Source organism: Lutjanus erythropterus, chromosome 14 (genome assembly GCF_056507025.1).
Source record: "Lutjanus erythropterus isolate fLutEry1 chromosome 14, fLutEry1.hap2, whole genome shotgun sequence".
In the NCBI taxonomy this organism is placed as follows: domain Eukaryota; kingdom Metazoa; phylum Chordata; class Actinopteri; order Lutjaniformes; family Lutjanidae; genus Lutjanus; species Lutjanus erythropterus.
In genome coordinates, this window is record NC_139330.1 from 25,907,968 (window position 1) to 25,928,719 (window position 20,752).

Here is a 20,752-nt window from a genome sequence, read left to right on the forward strand (position 1 = left end):
TGTAGTAATATTACTGTTTTGGAAAATTTAATCCCTCACACAACTTATTACTGGGTAAAATAATAATATAACAGTAATATATTAAAGATTATTGCATTACTGCCTGATGGGCAGGGCCCCTCTTTCCAAAATGTCTTAAAAAACCACAAAACTTTTGTTTCAAGTGATGCTTAAATTTAGACAGTCATAAATGCTCATTTGAGAGGGTATTGCAGCTTTACGTATGCTGCATCATACTTGCAAGATTTACTTGGCCAGGAGGACTTCTGACTTTTTGCCACTGAGCTGTTGTCAGCCGGGCTGTTGGTCTGCTCAGAAGGTCTTTTCTTTTTCAAAAATTTGTCCATTTTTGTGTAAATTTCTGGAGCAGAGCAGCTCTGTGGCAGTCCAGGTCAACACTTGACAGCTTATGACATGATGGATGATGTTTTGACTGCAGGTACAGCAAATGAGACTTCACTGTTAACTATATAATTATGAATGATATTTTATAATGTTTCACATAATATTACTTTTGATTTTTTTTTTTGCATTTTGCATTTTGCTGAGGCCCTACTTTAAAAATCACTGGCCTGCGCCTCCAGCTATGGAGGATGTAACATGTTTCTGGACTCACTATTTCTTTTCAATGAGATATTGATATTAACCCGAATGAGTGGGTAAAGCGAGCGTGTGAGTAAAGAGAGGAGGGTAGGGGGTGAGAGAATGTGTGTGTGTGTGAGAGTGACAGGCGAGATGTGTATAGACACACACAGCGAGAGAGAAGTGAAAGAAAGGAACACACACACACACACAGCAGAGAGAGCGAAGGAGGAGGAGGGCGAGCCGATCCTCAGTCGGCGTGTGAGGGAACAGACGAAGTAGAGACCTGCTCTCTCTCTCTCTTTCTCTCTCTCTCTCACACACACTCTCTCTCTCACTCTCGTGCACACACTCTCTCCTCCTCTCTCCCCCTCTCTCTCTCTCTCTCTCTCTCTCTGTTTCTCTCCTGCGCTCGGACCGAGAGGGGACGGGAAGGGAAGAATGAGGAAGAAGTCCGCCGTGCTGCGCGCCTCGTCCCAACAAATGCGGGTTTGCTGATAAAGCGCAGCTCCGGTCATCCGATCATACAGGTCGCGCTGTATGGAAACGAGGAGTAGGCAACAACAGAAGGCAACAGCAACAAATAAAAACGCTGTCAGTGCATGGGAATCCGGACTCCTCTCTCCTTCTTTTGTGCGTCTCGGTCGCTGGATACGCCGCCTTGGCTAGCGTATAAGAGCTCCCTGCGTCTCCATTACCATTCCCCACTACTGGCTTACCTCTACTACTACTCCACCTCCTCCTCTTACTCCTACTATTATTAGAAGAGCTGCTTTTACTACTGACTGTCTCCTCCGGATTGTTGGACACTCTCTGGATAAGAAGGTAGGACATTCTTCCGTTTTCCGGGCGCATTTTCAATGCTGGGGGTCTTTGCCTCTGCTCCACACCGCATTGTCTAGGGGGGGAAGCAAGTTTTTTTTGGAGGGAGGGAGGGAGAGGGGACACTGTCGCCTCATGGAGCTTGAAAGCAGCATGCGTCGGGAGGGTTTGGATGCGATGTTTCCTCCTCTCATCCTCCCGCACCACGCGCTCCACACTGCGCCTCTCCTCATCCTCTCTGATTCAGAGATTTACAGAGAGAGGAGCGCTGCTTTAGGCATCTCTGGGTGCGGTGGAAGGTGTTTCTCGTTTAGTTTTTGCATTGAAATTAGCCGCAGGTCTAGAAATTGCCTCTTTTTTGCCTCTGGGGGTGTTTTTCTTCTTCTTCTTCTTCTTTTTTTTTGCCCTTCACTCTCACCCTCCTTCCTCTCCCTTTCTCCCATGTGTAAGACCGACCCGCCTGCCTCTCTTCTTTCTAGAGGAATAATAATTACGGATGCAGAGCACGTTCAGATAACCACGCTCGCACCTTTTATAGGCTTTCAATGTGGAAGTTGGGTGACAAACATGCGCAGTCCGAGCTAAATTTCCCCCCTTGAGATGGTAATCCTCGCACAGGATGAATGATCCATTCGCCTAAAAGCGCATTGAGATGCACATTTGCGCAATTTTGCACGTCCCCCCCCCCCCCCCCCCCATCCTTTGCGCCAAACAGTGCAGTGATGTTGAGACTGATGGAGTGCCTCGGCACATCAGTGCACAGCAGGATGGGGAAAAATCAGAGCCCGGACCCCGTGGTTGAGGTGAATGGGTTTAATTCAGCGTTGTAGTAGTTGGATTTTTAGTCTTTAAAGCGTAATATGCAACATTTTCATATAAAACGATGGATAGACTGAACATAATTCCTGTGGATCACTTATGATCCACTAGAAGTGTGTGGTGGTGGCTGTATTTGCAGAGACCCTCCCTGCTGCCTGTATGTCCCTATTTTATCATTATTCTGCTGTGCTTGGGACGCTTTACCAACCCAGAACGTCGCTATTTGACGTCCTGGAAATAAAACTCAACAATCCTCCTACTGATTCTACCTTAAAACGTAAAATCTGAGGAGAAAAACCGGTTTTACCTCCTGCCTGCTGTGCTTATAACATGTTTTTAAAAAAAAAGGGAAATGAAACAATGGCACAGCTTCACACATCAGTTAACTGTTCCTGTAAACCTGGCACAGATAATATTAGAGGAGGCGGCTTTTCATGCGCCTGATGTGACACTACAAACGCTTCGTCTTGCGAGAAGCGCTTGGCACATCAGGCAGGTACCATCAAGGCTTTCCAGGCAATCTTTTCCAGCTGACTTCAGTCGGAGCTTTATGGGCATGACACAGAGGAACTGTAGCTCACCCACTGTAGCTGCTATGAAATATTTATTTATGACAGTGAAGAACTGAATCGCAGCCAGACGTCTTTACTGCTTTATTTACCTTCCAGCGGCGGTGCAGTTGGTTATTGATGAAATGTAAGATCTCCTAATGGTGCTGCAGCGAGGCTTCAGTTCAGGCACCACAACAGGACAGGTTCAGATTAACATACGTGATTAAGTTTCTTATAAAAACTGACCTTTTTCCATATTTGACGGCGGATTCAGGCCGGCTCTCAGTGGGTCTGCATCAATCAGTGATAAGGCCTGTTCTTAACCTGATTGAGGAGAGCCTGTAACCACACACACACACACACACACACACACTCACACACATACAGAGGCACACGAGTTTCTCTGGACATGTAGCAGCCACAGTGTAGGGACTGCTGGGTCACTATGTTGTAAATAAGTCAGTGGTAAGTGGCTGAGGGCTGAGCTGGAAGAAGCAGGTTGTACATATGGTATGTGATGTGAAAGATAGGTACAGTTCAAATATATCTGTAACTACTTACACGATTCCTTGAAATGTCTATTTCCATCATAAAACTGTGACTGATGCCAGGCCTGTAAAGTGTTGGCTTCTTATTTCTGCCTGGTTGTTGGGTTTTGTTAAAATTTTTTCAAAAAGTGATGAAAATATTTATTTTTTACAAATCACCGCTGTCTTGTGAAAACCATGCAATTACAAAATGTCAGTTTTTCATGGGTAAAGAAAATCAGCCATGTTTTCAGCTTTGTGGCAATGCATTTTTCAGAAAATCCAGTGTTTTTGAATGGTTTGTTTGTCTTAAAGGGACAGTTCACCCACAGTTCACAGACAGTTTTTTTTTTTTGTTTTTTTGTTTTTTTGCCTTAACTCATAAAGGAGCATTCCCACCCTCAGTTTTATTGAAAAAAAAAAATCTAAATTTGGAGATATGTGGTTTTCTCTGGACAGTGACAATATATAAGAGTAAGACTGCAGACTAACGAAAGGCTTAAACTACAAATATCTCTTCCAAAAGTGTTTTAATTTGAACTATTCATGGATTTTTTTTTCCACAAATAAAACCAGTTTAATAAGATTTTTCACCTAGGTTTTATGTTCATACACACCAAAAAGTTCTTCCGTGTCCTTCTGCAAAAGGGATCCCGTTTACTATTGTTTACAGTAAACAGGGTCCTTTCATGGCGAGGACAGATTAGGTAACACTTCTGCTGATGTAAAGTTAAGTGGAAAATCAGGGGACAATGCAAAACATCTGTTGCAGAACAGCCAGTCCGCTGAAGTAAATGCCACTTTTTCTAATTCATTTTTAACTGTGATTTTTGAAATCTTGATTATTTTTTTTTTCAAAATTAAATTGTACCATTTTTCATCTCTAAGATAAAGGTTAAGTCCTTTAATTTCTTAGAATAAAATTACTGGAATGAACCCAAAGTACATCATAGTGAATACTTCTGTACTGTTGCTCTGATGTTGTTCTGATGTTGCTGACAGCTGATACTGTGGCCTCCATCATAGAATTCAATAACTAATAATTTAATAAGTAGCCACCAGTGTCACACCCTGAGGAGGAGTTTGTCTATTAGAAATCAATATGCAAATTGATGGGTTGTCTTGCAAGATCACCATCCATCATTACTCAATAATAGATACAATATCTGTGACCCCACAGTCAATTCTAAGTCCTTAGGTTATTATGTGGGTGTATGACTATATTACAGTGCATGTCAAGTGTTGTCTGTTGTTCATTACAGATGATTTAGTAACATTACAAGATTCCTGCAAACCATATTGACTTTCTTGTGCTCCATGTTGTTGCTTCAACACCATGTGGAGAACAGCTGCTCTCAGGCACAAAGATGGAAATCTGGCAGCTAAAATAAAATTTATATATTGCATGTTGTTAACATGGATGTGTTCAGTGCGACACAAGCCACTAAACGTGTCAGACTGTCACATATGTCAGCTCTGTTAAAGGTTGTACTTATATCACAGTCACACAAATAAATCATTGTCACGTCAATCTTAGTAAAAGCATTGTGCACAAACAAGTCACAGTTAAGATTGGCAGCCTTTATTGGCCAGTATACTGCATTTGATGCTGTATGCTACCAGGTAAAATTTGGTGATAGAAACGCTAGACCTTCAAACAGGAGGGTGCTGTTCTACCAGGGTAAAAAAAAAAAAAACTCTATCTCTAAGAGTCATGTGTTTATCCCTGATAAACAGAGCCAGTGGCAACTTTACCTCTATGATAGAAAGGAACAGTGTTTACAGGAAATATGGTCTAATTCTGGAAAACAGTGGCAGTGGAGTAATACTTCCAGGATTCGAGTACGGCTGCAAGTATGGCTTGAAAAAAAAAGATAAATGTAACCCTTTTTAAAAGCAAATGAATACGTGGATGTAAAGTATTTCTGCTATGGCTTTGCAGGTAGTGGTGTGTAAGGTTGTATGGAGCAGGCACAACCCCCTACAACTAATAAGCTCATTGATAAAATATGAATGAATCCAAACAAGGTTGCATGCATAGCATAGTATAGAAAAACACAGTATGATGAAAATCATGTATAATGAGACATATTATCATCTCACTGAGAGTTGATATGGTAAACATGTTAGCAAACAGTTACCGAGCATCCAGTTGGAGACAGTGCAACATTAGCATTCTTTCATAATCATGTCCCTGTCAGTCCAACAAATTTTAGCCAAATAATCTTTTTATGTATTTGAACCCACAGCCGCTGCAGAGGACTCACACTCTGGACCCCATCAAATAATATTTTTGCTCGGTTTTGGTCTCCACTGACTCCCGATGGAAGTATCTGACCCTTTAGCAGCTAAAAGCTCCTCTGTGTTTCCCAGCTTGTTGCCTACTTTGTCTGTCAGCAGTTTACTGTGTATATAGTGGGTTTATCAGATTTTGTTTTTCCTCCCTGCTGAAAACAGAGTCAATGACAGCAGTGAGAGTGAACCAAAACAGTGAGCTGAAATATGCTACAATTCTCTATAGAGCTGAGGAACACCTGACAAGTAATCCAATTATTACAGCTGCAATGATTAATCCATTAGTTGTCACTTATTAAATTTACCAATTATTTTGATAACAGGTTTGAGGAATCTTTTGATTTAAAAAGTAAAAATTCTGTGATTCTATCATCTTAAATGTGAATATGTTCTGGTTTCCTTACTCCTCTATGACAGTAAAGGGAATATCTTTGGGTTGTGGACAAAACAAGACATTTGAGGACATCAGCTTGGGTTTTAGGAAACACTGATTGACCATTTTCACCATTTTCTGATATTTAATGGACCAAACTGATTAATCTGATGATTGTTTTCTCAATTAATCAGCAGATGAAATAATTAGTTGCAGCCCAAATAATCACCCCTTTCACATTACACATACTAATTTGACCCATTCTTAATATATAAGTATAATTTAGTGCAGCTTTCAGTGTGGTTACAGTAGGTCATCAAGTTTTTCTATGTGTATATCGGGGTTTTTTTTTTAGATCGAGAGAAAGAATGCCAGGAAAAACATGAAGCTCCTGTGAGGTTTTGACAGCTTGCCAGTGGCATGTAACATGTTGTTGTTGAATGCTGGATGAATGGTTTTCTGAAAGACTGATGATTGGAACGCTCTTTGAGTTACAGATGATAGTGGAACAGAGGCTAGCTGGGAAATGAGCAGCCTTTGTCCAAAACAATACCACAGTCGATATCTCCGGCCATGTGCATTTCTACTGATGCACCACCCACCCCGAGAAAGAGGGTGTAAAGCGGTTAGTTTGAGGATGACTGCTTCCCTTCGGCTAGTTCTTCTGGAGCACTGGAGATAAGAGGAGTAATTTATTTGATTTGTAAGTTTCTTAATGATTTTATTTTATCTACCTGCACAATTCCTCTTCATTTCCCAGAGCTTATCATCACTCGTCTTCATATTCATATCCCTCGTCACACCCCAGATAGATAAACCCACAGATAATGTCGATGGATAGACAGACAAAGTGACAGACAGTGTATTACATTGCCAATCTGATCATTTCTTCCACTCTAAGTGTAATAATATGACAAGGCATCTTGGCTCGAGGATTGGCTACGAGGCAGATCCACACTAAAAGAGCTCAACATCACCCTAATGACGGTAAACGCAGACCATTAATCTTCAATTGTTTGCAGGGGCTAGTATGTGTGTGTGTGCTGTGTCTCTGTGTGTATGTGTGTGTGCTGGACCTGCCTCCACACGCACATTTGCACACAGCAGACTAGCCCTTCGGTTTTATTTCACAAGGAGAGATGACAGTATGTTACGTGACCTCTCTCTTTCCTGTCTTGTGCTCCCGTTTTCTTTTCGTCTGTCTCTGATTCTCTTTTCCTCTGGACATCTCACTCTGTTTCCTCTTTTACATCCCTCTCATTCAGTCACCTTTTCTCTTTAGATCCCTTTCTTTTGCCACGCTGTTTACTCTTCTGTATTTCTTTGTCTCTCTTTCACCCACCGTTTTAAATTTTTTATCGCCTCTTGCCCCGTGGTGAGGAAAATGCATCTCGGCCAGGCTGCTCCTCAGAGCAGCAGCCATTTCTTTGAGTTTCCCTGCAGCACCCAGGTTTATTTTTGTTGCTCATGGTCAGCGTCTAGGACACTCGTCTTTAATTTACTACTGCATCACTTCTAATTGACCATATTCACATGGATGCCATTTTCAACTGACGTCACGCTCAGGGTGGGAAGCTGAATTGTCATACAGATGTGTTTCATCGGACAAATTATTCTCATTTCACTGCATCTTGATTGATCAGCAACTGAAGGGCAATGGATAGTGAAAACATGGAGAGACATCGGGCCATATTTCAAGTTAAAACAACATATTTGATAAACCATTAGCTACAGTAGTTAACGTTAGCATTTAGCCACTTCTGAGCTAACATTACTGTTTGATAGTGTTACATAATATGATAGATAAGGCGTAAATTCATTCTGAACTAGATGAGTGTACTCATGAGTGCAGATACCCGCCAGGCAACAGATGGTAAAGCACCTTATACTGCAGTGCCGCCGCAACTGCCAGATGCAACCAGCGGAGAAGAAGGTTCTCTCAACATTAACATGACCGTCGTATACACTGTCCCGAGATGAAACAAGATTTCAAACTGAAGCAGTTGTTGATCACTTGTGGCCCCTAGCGGCTGGTTAAGAACAGTGAGAAGTCAATGGTTGTGTAAAATATCACAGTCAAAAAATAGAAACACTGCCTCACAGTTGTGTTTCCACCAACCAGTCAAGTTGCAGTTTACATGCTTACATGAAGTGAAGACTGTAATAATAATAATAATTTTAATTTAGTATCGAACTTACTGCTATATTGACCTGGTACTAGGTACTACAAGGTACAGAAAAGTACAGAGGACTGACAGAAAGCTGAACATTATGATGTCATGAAGTTGACCTTTGGCCTTTTGAATAAAACATGTCATCAACTCATTTTTTTTTCTAGTAGATATTTGCATGCAATTTTGTCATAATTAGCGTATGAATTCTCGAATTATGGCCAAAATGTGTTTAGTGAGGTCAAATGACCGTAACCTTTGACCATCTAATCAGTTCATCTTTGAGTCCAAGTGCTCATTTGCACTAAGTCTGAAGAAATTCCATAAAGGCGTTCCTGAGATATTGCTTTCACACTAATGGGATGACCTACAAACATAATGCCTGTGGCCACAGCTGTTGCTGGAGCGGAGGCATAAAAAAAGGCTTTTGAAGGTTTTTCAAGAATAGTGAATCACAGAGGTCCTTCAGCACCAACTGCCACAGTGGTATGTAAGATTAGCTCATTAGCTCGGACAAGATGCAGGTCCGTTGATCACGTATGCACACACATTTCCTGCGGGGGGAAAATAAATTTGAACGCATATCTTGGACACATTTTTTAAGCCTGGAAGTAAAAACACTCTGGATGTAATCAAGCTTGCAATGTAACGTTAGCTAGCTGTTGTTAGCTGTTGTCTCACAGTAGCTAATGGGTTGTCAAATATGTTGTCTTACCTTGAAATATGGCCCGATGTCCCTCCAGATTTTCACTGTGCATTGTCTTTTCAGTTGCTGATCCATTGTGAAGTGGTTAGATGATAATGATCAGATTATCTATACTTAGATGACAACCTGCAACACAGTATTAAGAGATTTGAGCTTCCCATCCAGCATGTGATGTTAGAGGAAAATGGCCACAGAGTGAAAATGGTGAATGTCTGTAATTCAGTCTCTGATTAAGATGTAGTTTATGCAGAAAGTGAGTTCACATCTTATGCACTCTTCTGTCTTCACCTTTCTTTTTTCTCTCTTGCCTGTCAGTCTAATAAGCTTCCCTCTTGGCACCTTTGGGTGCTGCCTTCAGAGGCTCCCGAGGAATGACAGTACTGGGGCAGAGAGAGAACATCCTCCCTCAGTGCAGCACATGGTTTTGGTTTTCTTAACTTTATGTATTGTGCTTTTGCTTCAGCCCCTGGGAAATAAGACTCAGTGGTCCAGCTTGCATGTGTGTGTGTGTTTGTGTTTGGCTTTTTCTCTGAAGCCGGGTTGGCTTGTCTTGTGTTGTGCTCCTCTTGAAACGGAGCCAAGTTTTTGAGGTCATAACACTAGGGAAAATCATGGCAGGATACTCTGAAACCTGATATTTCAATTACCAAATCCAAAATAGCAGCCACTGTTCAGCGACTAAGCCTCTCTGGTGTTAACAGCAGGCACATAAACATACACCCTCGAGTTTTGTGCCGATACCAGCCGGGGCATCAGTTTTTCCTTCATCAAATAGCCGGTAATGATTCTAATGCAGAGAGAGAACAACTGCAGTCAGTCATTCCCGCAGGATATATTTTGTAGTCATACAACAAAACGGAACTATAAACAGAACAGGTAATTATCTGGAGTCATCTGAAGCGTAATCTCCTGATAAAGTGTAAAGCAATCAGGGTTGTGTAAGCAAGGTTTATCAAGGATTGTCGTGCGTGAGGATGAATTTTAAGCAAGCCGGTGAGAAGAAACAGAGCAAGGGACAGAAACTAGAGCATGGATTATTGGTTTGAATTCCCAAACCAGCTAGAAAACAAACAAAATACTCGCCAACTGCTGCTCAGGTGCTGCTGCAACAGACGTTAGTTTTATGAGGAGTTTGTAAGCTCCCATAACATTGTCGTCTCAAATTATTAATTCTCTCATTCATTTTCTTTTCTCATTTGTCCTGTTCAGGGTCACAGGCACCATCAAAAACAATGAAATTAGTCAATCTTTGATTATCGTTTGATTAGATAGGTACAGAGGAAAAATGGGAATAAATAGCAATAAAGGCTATGATTTGCAATTAAAATGCTTCTTTATTAAGTTTAAATCTTGAAAGGAAGCTTGTATGCCTGCACAGTACCCAGAGTTCACATCTTACTTATTAAAGGAGAAATATGTAATATATTTACTGTGGTCCTACTAAATCATAAAATGAACATGATGTATTATCAGAGATTAAGGAAACATGCTAAATTGAACTACTGGCTGACAACAGTGTTACATCAAGCATTTTTCCCTTTTAAATATCCATTCTGGTGCAGAATGCATGTTTTTGTTCACCCATTTTACTTTTATTCACTGAACATCGACTTAAAAATAAGTTCTCCAAATGAGTTAGTGTTTGTTTATGAGTCAGAAAAAATCATTAATAATCTTTTAGGATGTTTATAACGGTTAAATTGAGCAATATGTTAATGGAGTCTGGCAGGTAGTCGCTGAACTCCAGCTCCTGAGTGTGTGCTTTTGGAGCAGCGGGCTTTTGTTTTGGGGATAACAGGTTTAGCTTTACATTGACTCAGGCTGTCTGAGGGACAGGGGCACAAAAAATAAACCACCTATATACGGTGGGGTACCAGTGCAACAAAAATTGCTGGACATTTAAGATTACAAATTTTAAATTTACAATTTAAATGCACATAGAGGTCAAATAATCTTTTAGTATGTACCCTAGAGGTCACATTACCATGTTTTGTCCACTGGAAGAGCACTTTATCACATTTTATCTGCCATAGGGACATCCAAGAGGGAGCTTTTACATCGTGTTTTCAAACATGGGTCCCAATGAATCCACCAGTGGCTTTAGAAGTGCTGGTAGGTAGATTTATTTTGACCTCTGGACAGAGCGTGGTCAACTGTTTATGTCCGTGATGCTAAGCTGAGATAACCAGTTTGTGGCTAATTCATATTTTATGGAAAGATACAAGTCTTGTTATGTAATTCTCAGCAAAAAAAGCAAATAAGTGTATTTCCCAAAAATTCAAACTATTTCTCCGAGTCACTCAGCCCACTCATTGTATGAAATAATTTGAAGGTTGCCTTCTGTGATGAGAAAACATTTAGGTCTGCAGTCTGAAACCATCAGTTCATTTCAACACCATGAATAGCTTTGGGAACATCTGTGCTTAAACCAATAACCAGTGCCGGGCCCATATTTTTAGCTGTTCTTTGGAAGAGCTGACACCAAAAAAAACTTGTGTGAGGCATAATTTCCCATATTTCTTCACCTGTGGTGAATCTATTAGACTCCAGCTGGTAACATGTGTCTTTTTAATGGCTGTCTTATTTTTTAATAAGGCTTTAAAGTCATACAGGTGTTGACGTCATGAGCAGGGTGGGGACACAGCAAGGACGACAGTTAAGAGGTGATAGTCATCATGCTGGATGCCGGGTTATTACACATATTACCCATCTATTTTTGTACATTTTCATTCATATATTTCTGTTGTTATCTTTCTCCAACAATTCCTATTTTCCAAGATGTCATGGGCCTCACCTTGAGCTTCCACTGGTGTAGAGAAGCAGTGGAAAACACATTCTAGCAGCTGGCATAGACAGCATGCTCTTTAGCCATCAGCCTGCTAGAAAAAAATGACATCCTTAAGTGAAAACAGCCAAATCCCAACGCACCCTGAATTATTGATCACTTGGAAATGCCACACAAAGCCTTATGTGACCACACAAGAAGGCCATAGATGGCAAAGAGCTGCTGGATTACATTAGCCAGGAGGAAAATGTTATGAGCTTACTGAATTGAAGTTTAATTAAGCGGACGTGTAATTTTGTTTGGAATTGATTTTCTTAACATCTGAGCGAAAACGCTCTCACGCCACAGCTGAGCCCACTCAGTACACAACAACACAGCAGTCAAACTGAGCACTCGTCACACTCGGTTTATTTAACCCAAATATTTAAATCCACCACTGGTGGACTGATTATGCGTTACACAGTCAGTGATTTATGCAGCAAGTAGCTGTCAACAACATTAGGCGAGGCACACACACAGACTTTACTGTATCTGCAATATATGAATGAACATTCACACATTGATCACATGTCCTGTGGAAATGGATTACATGTTGTTCATTTAGTGTCAGGCCCCTACAGCTCCCGAGCTTTGCTTCATGTAATGTGAGAGAAAATGTGATTCATTTTGTTCAAGGATTTACAGCTTCTTCTATAATGAGTATTGTGGAAGCAAGAAAAGCAGGAAAGTACTAATGTAACTATTGATGTTGGGTAAATTGTGCTGCGTCTGCATGAAAGAGTGTGAATAGTTAATTATCGGGAAATGGATGTTGGCATGCAGGAATGTGGAAGAAGCTTGTTTGAGGTTTGAGTTCTAAGCTGATCTTTGTTTCGGTTCTTGGTTCTTGTCATTGATCCCTGATTAAAAGGATTACACAGGAGGTGTGTGTAAAAGTGCTCTCACTAAAAGTTTTACAAGAAGGTGAAAGTTTGCTCCTGGGTAACTGTCTATATGGACGTGATGTTGGTGTGGTTTATTTTGAGAAAAAGGTGGAAAGCTGTCCTGCACAGACTAGGGCTGGAAAAATAGACAGTAAATAACAGTACTACACCTGAAGAAAAGCTGCTAGGGATGCACCGATACCACTTTTTTTCAGAGTACAAGTACAAGTACTTGCATTTGGGTACTCGATACCGAGTAGCAATACAAGTACTTAATAATGCCATTAAAATAACTTTTAAAATATGTTTTATTTTCGTTAGATGGTCACTTTCTGAACAAAGTTTATTTCTGAATTTTTGTTAATACAGCCTTGATACAATTCACTAAATAAACACATTATAATAGGTAGAACTCCCCCCACCCATGGTAACATTCAGAAGGTATACAGCTTAACTTATAAAGGAAGATAGGTGGACAAATAGAAGAAATATACAGATCCTGAAAATTATCATAGTTAAATAAATAAATCAATTAAAAGTTTAATAAAGGATGATAAGGGAAAGAATAAATAAATAAATAAATAAATAAATAAATAAATAAATAAATAAATAAATAAATAAGTTGTAAGGGGCCTCCTTATTGTCTAGGGCACCAACATGTATAGACATACTCATAGAGGGGAAGCAACAATATATGACTTGGGGCATTGTAGGGATCTTTCCAGCATTTTGTTTCCAATATTCCCAGCTACATATCTACACACTGAAAGCTAGTCATCCATAAAATCATCAGAACCTAAAACATCAAGATGGTCACTTTCTTTTTTTAAACAAATCATTGTTGCTGTTTTGTGTGTGTAACCATAGTTACTATACACATTACATTTTTGGGTTATTTATAGTAAGTTACTTTACTTACTTTACTTATTAAGCTGTGCAGTTTACTGTGTATATTTCAGTATAATTATTTCACAACATTATTATGGATTTGCAGAATTAAGTTTACTATTATAAATGGTGTTATATATATGATAATTATTTCAGTGTCATTTACAGGATTTTACCTAGTATTTTAATTAATTGTGTAGTATTTAAGTTTCTTCTTCATGTCCCTCTTGTCTAAAAGTTAATTAGTTCCTACCTATCATTGTTTAGGGGGGACAGGTATGAGTGTGGTCCCATGTGTGCAACAGTTTTATTGACCCCGCTGTGAACCTCAAAGAGTGAAGTTGCGTGCACAGTGCTGTCAGGACGTTTTAGTGAAGAATAAGTACACAAAGAGAAGTTGTAGCAGCTTATTATGAAGAAAGGAGGGTTGCAGACGGTGGCGGCGGTGTTTTTTTTTTTTTTTTTTTACTTCGGATTAATTTGCCGAGATATTCAACTAGTTTACACCCGCCAGGACTGATTGGACAGCGGCTGGCTGCGGTCTGCAGCTGCACTCTGTGCATTTATTTCAGTTTTACACGGAATCTTAACGGACAGTTTCCAAAGTCTCTGCGGTCTTTAGTGGATGATGTTGAGGACAGCGAGTCTCTCGCTGATGATGACGGCGCGTCCAAAAAACGAGGGTAAGCATCAGCAAACGCCTTGAACTCTGCATCCTGTTGGTTCTTTAGATGTTTACAAGCGGCTGCTTTTCGTGACGTGGTATCGGGTGTGGGAGTACGAGTACGTGAGGACAGTATCAGACCAATACCCGATGCTGCATCCCTAAAAGCTGCTGTTATCATCATCATCATCATCATCATCATGAGTAGTCTCCCCATCATAAATGTAAATGGCAAGTCATTATGACACATCACGGTATATCCTCCTGCTCTCAAGTGTATCCAGATGCTTCTCATTGCATTTCTAGTTGGCTGTTGGAGTCCTTACAAGTGAAATACAGCCACACTGTAGACTGTTTAGCTTGGCATTTTAACCACGTGTCAGGTAGCTACAAGCTAACGGTAGGCTACCTGCTGCCTTGCAGACTAGGCACGTTTGGTGATAAGGATGTAACATCTGCACCTGAAGGCAACTGTTTCAATTGACAGCTCAGGCCTGTGGCACCAAAGTGAGGCACCACTATCTGCATTGTGATTCGGACCAGTAGGTACCAGTTGCACAGGAACCAGTGCCATATGGGCAACGGATGTAGACAGAAATATGTACTCATTGTGCCTACTATACTATTCTCTTGCTGGTACTTGCTGTCTCCTGTCTAGAAGATCAAAGTGCTGCACTGATATTATGCCAAAGTGATATCTTCAGGGATGATAATTACAAAGTACAGTCTTGGAATGCTGAAGAAAGAAAGAAGAAACTATTGCAACTTTCTTGACTTCTAAAATGATCTTTTAATTGGCAAAAAATCATATGGCACAAACAGGATCAAAAATTATTTGTCCCCTGAAAATAAAATTCCACGATGCTGAGGCCCGGTGGCCCACCAGACTTGCAGTACACTGGGGAATCCCTGCAAACAGAATATGAATGCACATACTTTCAGCAAAGATTTCTTTCTGCCAATATGTACACATATATACAGGTCATATTGGCCCATGTACACACTGCATTATTAATGAACCTTTTTATACACAGAATCATAGTATAAAAAACTTACAGGCAGCCGTCTATTCTCTTCATTGCTTATAGGTGTATCAGCTCCATAGAGAGTTTATATACACACATTCAACATCTGTCTGTCTATTCTGTCAGTGTGGCAGCACTGAAAATAGTATTTGCATTTTTCTTTTCATCCCCTTAAACCTCAGGGGAGGATGTGTGTGTGTGTGTTTTAGAAAGTTGTGCTTGAATCACCCACATCCCTTTCCCTCCGTGTGCTTCCTTTCTCTGATTTAAGACCACCTATGCACATCGGCTCCCTGTGCATTTTTTTTAAATTCTGCTGGTAACTTTTAATGTAGAGTATTGCATGGTCAGGCTGCCAGTTATGTTGATCCCCTATGAACCACAACATAGCTGCTGGTTCTCAGGCAGCGCTGAGTCTAACACTTACACACTAAATCACCAGGCAACCCTGTATCCTAGAAATTAACAGCAAATATGTTCTGAAACAGATTACGTGTCCTATCAACACAGTGAGGAAACATTAATTAACATACTAGTTTTTCTTCCTTTTTGTGAAATACTTTGCAATTGTGATTAGAAAAGAACTGTAAAGTTTAATGTTGTGATTATTGCTCTGCCTGAATGCATACTCCTCTACACGTTTGTACATGGATCAAAGAGTTTATGAATATTCTGTGCATTGTCTTGTCTCATAATCATACAAATTATGTACTGATGGATTTTTCTCCCCATGGAAAGTGGCACAACAATGTGCAATTAGCAATTATATGTGGTAACTGCCCTGAATATGTGTTTGGGGACAGGGATATGTTTACTTCATTATCTCCACCAAGCGTAAGTCTGGGAGGCGGGGGGGGGGTGGGGGGAGGGGTGTCTTTGCTCATGTGAGTGACTAACAGGGCGAGATCTACTGTCCATGTCCACATCTAACTGGACTTGCATTTATACAGCATTTTTCTAGTCCATCGACCACTCAGCACTTTTTATGGCTACTAGTCACACTGACACTTTTGCTCACATAATTACACACCAATGAAACAGCCATCAGGGGTAAATTGGGGTTCAGCATCCTGCTCAAGTAAACTTTGACATGCGGACTAGTGGAGCCACGGATCAAACCGCCAATCTTCCAATTACTGGGTGACCTGTCCTACCTCCTGAACTACAGCCACCCACAGACTGGGGCAGCTCTGTCAGCTCATCTCACATACTACTCGACCCGTCAGCCTTACATTTTTGTCCACATTTATGACCGTGTGCTCAAGGACCTCTTGTGTTTGTTGTCATTCAGTTTTTGAAATGCCAATTTTATTGGCTGCTGTTTTACCAACTGTGACTCCTCACCCCTCACAGCCGTTAGGGTCTGTGATTCATCAGCAACATCCATGGAAAGGTTTTCTTTCATCTTAAACTGTAGATCAATTCCATACCTGATATGTTATGCAGGATTTGAGATGAATAAATCCTTGCTGCATGTCACTGCTATGCGTGTGCGTGGAGTGTTCAATATCCACTAGTAAACAAATGAGAAATACAGACTTCACAGTAAAACTGACTGTATCTCTGAGCCGATTTTCATGACATTTGGCTCGATGTAAATGTGAGAAATTGAACATGGTGATGGTTACTTGTTGGAACAAAACAACGACAAAAAACAGTCACTGGAAGTGATCTAATCGGCTATATGACAAAACATTAACCTTTTCAATAGCCACAACTTCCACTGGGACAAGCTGGCTCTGACCTATCAATAAGCAACATCAAGTGTAAATTATTTAGAATATCGGCTTTTGTAAGTTTCTCCAAAAATATAGATTTCTATATCAGTTATGTTGTTGTAAAGCTGCCTGGTTGCTTGTAATGTCCTATAAATTCTTCTAAATAAATTACGTTTAAATTGACAAGCTTGGATTTAGGGTCCCATTCATTGTTATTTAAGTATATAAAGCTAAGTGAATCCATAACACTCGATTACAATACCATCACACTATTCTATGCATTTTAAAGAAAACTGAGACTATATGCAACATCATTTTATGAAAAACTACATGTTACACTACATATTTCTATACTGAGAATGTTTTTTCATAACTTTGCAAATCTCTGCTGGTTTCATCTGACAGTTGTGGTGGCATTGCAGTAGGTGCTTCGCCATCTGTTGCCTGGCCTAGATCTGCACTCTGAGCACGCTCTTCTATTTGAAATTGAATCAAAGATAATTTTGTTCTACACTTGATTTAGCCTCTTTTTGTGTTGTGTGTGGAAGCAATTGCATGGAAACTGAACGACTGATTTGAAATCTCAGTGTTGGGGTTTGGTGGTCTCTCAGAGAGTGGCCTATTTAAGGCAAAAATCCTCCTCACCGCATTGCTGCTGAAACAGTTATCAATGATTGCATTTCTTCATTTATTTGGTATTCGATTTTTTTTTGATAACAAGGGAACTGTGGTAAATGCGAGTATTTTAATGATTCCTCCAGTTTTAATTGTGGAAGGGAAAGAGGACCAATGTTTACACCTGCAGTAATAGACTAGGCAGAACAAGGCAAACATCTGAACTCACAAATTGTAGAACTAGATGAACAGTGTTTGTTTGCCTCCTGGTCTGTTGCAGGAAAAGTTCAATGCAATACAACAGATCTGAAATGAATATATGAATATTATTCTCAGGACTCAAAACTGTAAGAGACTGATAAAAGTTGTGGTCAGTTTAGAAGCTGTTTTACTTGTGCATTCCTTATTTTTCTTGCAGCTTTTGGTATCTTATCAGCCAATTTTAGAAATACACTTTGGACTCCAAATTACCTTAAAATGAAATCTGTCTGATGGAAAGAAGTCAACTGGAGTGTTATCAGACAAAGCCGCTCCTGGCCGGGTTACTTGAGGAACAGCAGGGTAGTGTGGCTGGGAGATTTTTGAAGCTGTTCCTTAGAAATCTATACTGCTGAGCTCAGGAGCTGAAGTTTACCTTTGGTGTGGTTATTTGCACTCGCTGCCCCTAAACAGCGAAGAAAAACATCCCACCTGAAACATATGTTTTTATTTTGGTGGTGTTGTGTTCTTAAGGTTCTCCGTACCTCAAAGTGAACTTGGCTGTTTATTTTCACATTTCTGTGAAACATGGAGTGTTGTTTAGTGAGTGACCACGCCGCTCGAGAGTCAGCTGTGTTTTCTCAGACAGATGCAGATTTGACCTTTCACTGCTTCGGTGTTTGCTGGAAGTTAAACAAATATATAAACCAAACTTGTTACGCACGCAGCTTCTAAACAAAGTTGTTATAGCAACACTTTTTTTTTTCCTGCACTCAGACTCATATCATCTGTTACATCTGCAAGTGTGAGATGAAAGAGAGATGAAAGTTGGTTACTTGCTGTAGGGAGTGAGGTGTAGTTTTTTTTTTTACTTTCCATCGTGATTTAAAAAGTATATTGCAAAACCCTCCATAGTAACATCATCAGATGCAGTGGCAACACTTTAAAAAAAAGACTTGACATTAAACCTCTCATCTCTGTTGAGAGTTGCACATGAGCAGTACAGATCAGCACTTTCCCCCCGCCATGTTAGCATCATCAGCGTCTAGCTGAGTCTGGCTGAACCAGGACCAGTTTAATGAAGTTTGATGACGGGGAATACAGTACTGAGGTGGTTTTCCTGCTGGGTCTGGCTCCTGACACCTTGGGACTGAGTCAGCTAATTAGGCAGCTAGCTCCACAGCTAACTGAGCTAAATAGCTAACTCCAGCTACAGACAACAGCAGACATTGATATTGTTCTCTGTCAGCAGACCGGCTCTATAACATTTTTATGTTTATGACAAATCCAAATGGTACCACTTTACTTGAGGTAAAAAAAAACCTAAAGAGATTTAGGTTGGATAAAGTTGTCATGAACTTGTTTTGAAGTTGTTTTGAACAAAGGCATCTCAAACAATGTCAACTTTGCATCAAATATGACATAACTGACCAAATGACACTTAATGACAACAGTCTTAAGCATTCATGAAGTTGCCTTCATGTTACTGACAGCACTGTTGTGCCATGGTTATGACAGTGTAATGACAGTTTTATGCACACCCCTTCAAATAAAGTGTTACCCAGTTACCACAAATGCCTGCAGTATACTCTGGAATGTGAAATGAATAAAATTAATAAATGAATGTGTTTGTCATCCTAAATCTTTTAATAGTATAGACTAGAGCAGTGAAAATTCAAATTAAAAGAAAGAAAGAAACCCAAACATCCCTTACATTCATCAGGTCTATGACTGTATAATCTGATTCTTTCCTCTTCTCATCTTTTCTCTTCTCTGTAAAGGTTCATCATCCTCATTAATCGTCACCCCACAGTACTGGTCCAGACGTCACCATGGGCTGCTGGGATCACTCCTCCCTCCTGTCCCCTGGCCTCAGGCTAGCAGTCGTCACAGTGATTCTCCTCCTCAAGCTCCATCCCTCATTGGCCGGCGCTCCCCCGGAGCAGAGCTTGGGTGGCTCCGTTTCGGCGGTGTCCACAAATAAAACTGAATGCGCCAAGGCTGAAGCGTGCTCAAAGGGGGTCCTCTTACCTATTTGGGAGCCCCAAAACCCGTCATTTGGTGACAAGGTAGCCCGGGCAACAGTTTACTTTGTGGCTCTGGTCTACATGTTCCTGGGTGTGTCGATCATCGCTGACCGTTTCATGGCGTCAATAGAGGTCATCACATCGCAGGAAAAGGAGATCACCATCAAGAAACCCAACGGGGAAACCACCACCACCACTGTTCGGATCTGGAACGAGACGGTCTCCAATCTCACTCTCATGGCTCTTGGCTCCTCGGCTCCTGAGATCCTGCTGTCCGTCATAGAAGTCGTAGGTCATGGGTTCCACGCTGGTGCGCTGGGTCCTTCCACCATCGTGGGCTCCGCAGCATTCAACATGTTTGTCATCATCGGGCTTTGTGTGTACGTCGTGCCTGACGGCGAGACGAGGAAGGTCAAGCACCTCCGCGTCTTCTTCGTCACGGCCACCTGGAGTATCTTCGCCTACATTTGGCTCTACCTGATCCTGTCTGTCATCTCGCCTGGCGTTGTGCAGGTGTGGGAGGGGCTGCTCACGTTCCTGTTCTTCCCCATCTGCGTGGTGTTTGCCTGGGTGGCCGACCGCCGCCTGCTGTTCTACAAGTATGTGTACAAACGCTACCGTACTGGCAAGCAGCGTGGCATGATCATCGAGACCGAAGGAGACCGTCCTCTGCCTTCCAAGGTATGCTCAGAGGAATTTACACTATTTCTGCTTCCACTGCTACCATTTACACTAATATGTTGTATTACCCCCATTACTGCCACAGAACAGCTTCCCTCAGCTGCTGGAACAGTAATAGGATTTATTATTCACACACTTATAAAAACAACACTGATAGACTTCAAAGACTCTTTTTTATCTTTAAAGCTTTACATTTAAATACAGCTACAGTATTTTTTTTAGGTTTAGCTATCAGTAATAATAACATGTCATTCACCAAGGCAATTGCTGAGCAGCGGTGGAGAAAGTACTCTTAAAGGGACAGTTCATCTCAAAATCCAAAATACATATTTTCCTGTATTTTTTCCCTGGTATTTATCCCTCTTGAGTTTTGGAGTTATCA

The 20,752-nt window shown here is 40.8% G+C and overlaps 1 protein-coding gene across 1 annotated transcript in view; it reads left to right on the forward strand.

Annotated features, from left to right (window-relative positions):
• The first annotated feature begins 989 nt into the window (after positions 1–989).
• slc8a1b (solute carrier family 8 member 1b) overlaps positions 990–20,752 on the forward strand; it is a 181,767-nt gene continuing 162,004 nt past the window's right edge. Inside the window, exons 1-2 of the mRNA XM_084735365.1 lie at positions 990–1,407; positions 19,444–20,370. Of these exons, the coding sequence (XP_084591491.1) occupies positions 19,495–20,370 (876 nt within the window). The 5' untranslated portion in view covers positions 990–1,407; positions 19,444–19,494. The remainder of the gene's footprint in view (positions 1,408–19,443; positions 20,371–20,752) is intronic.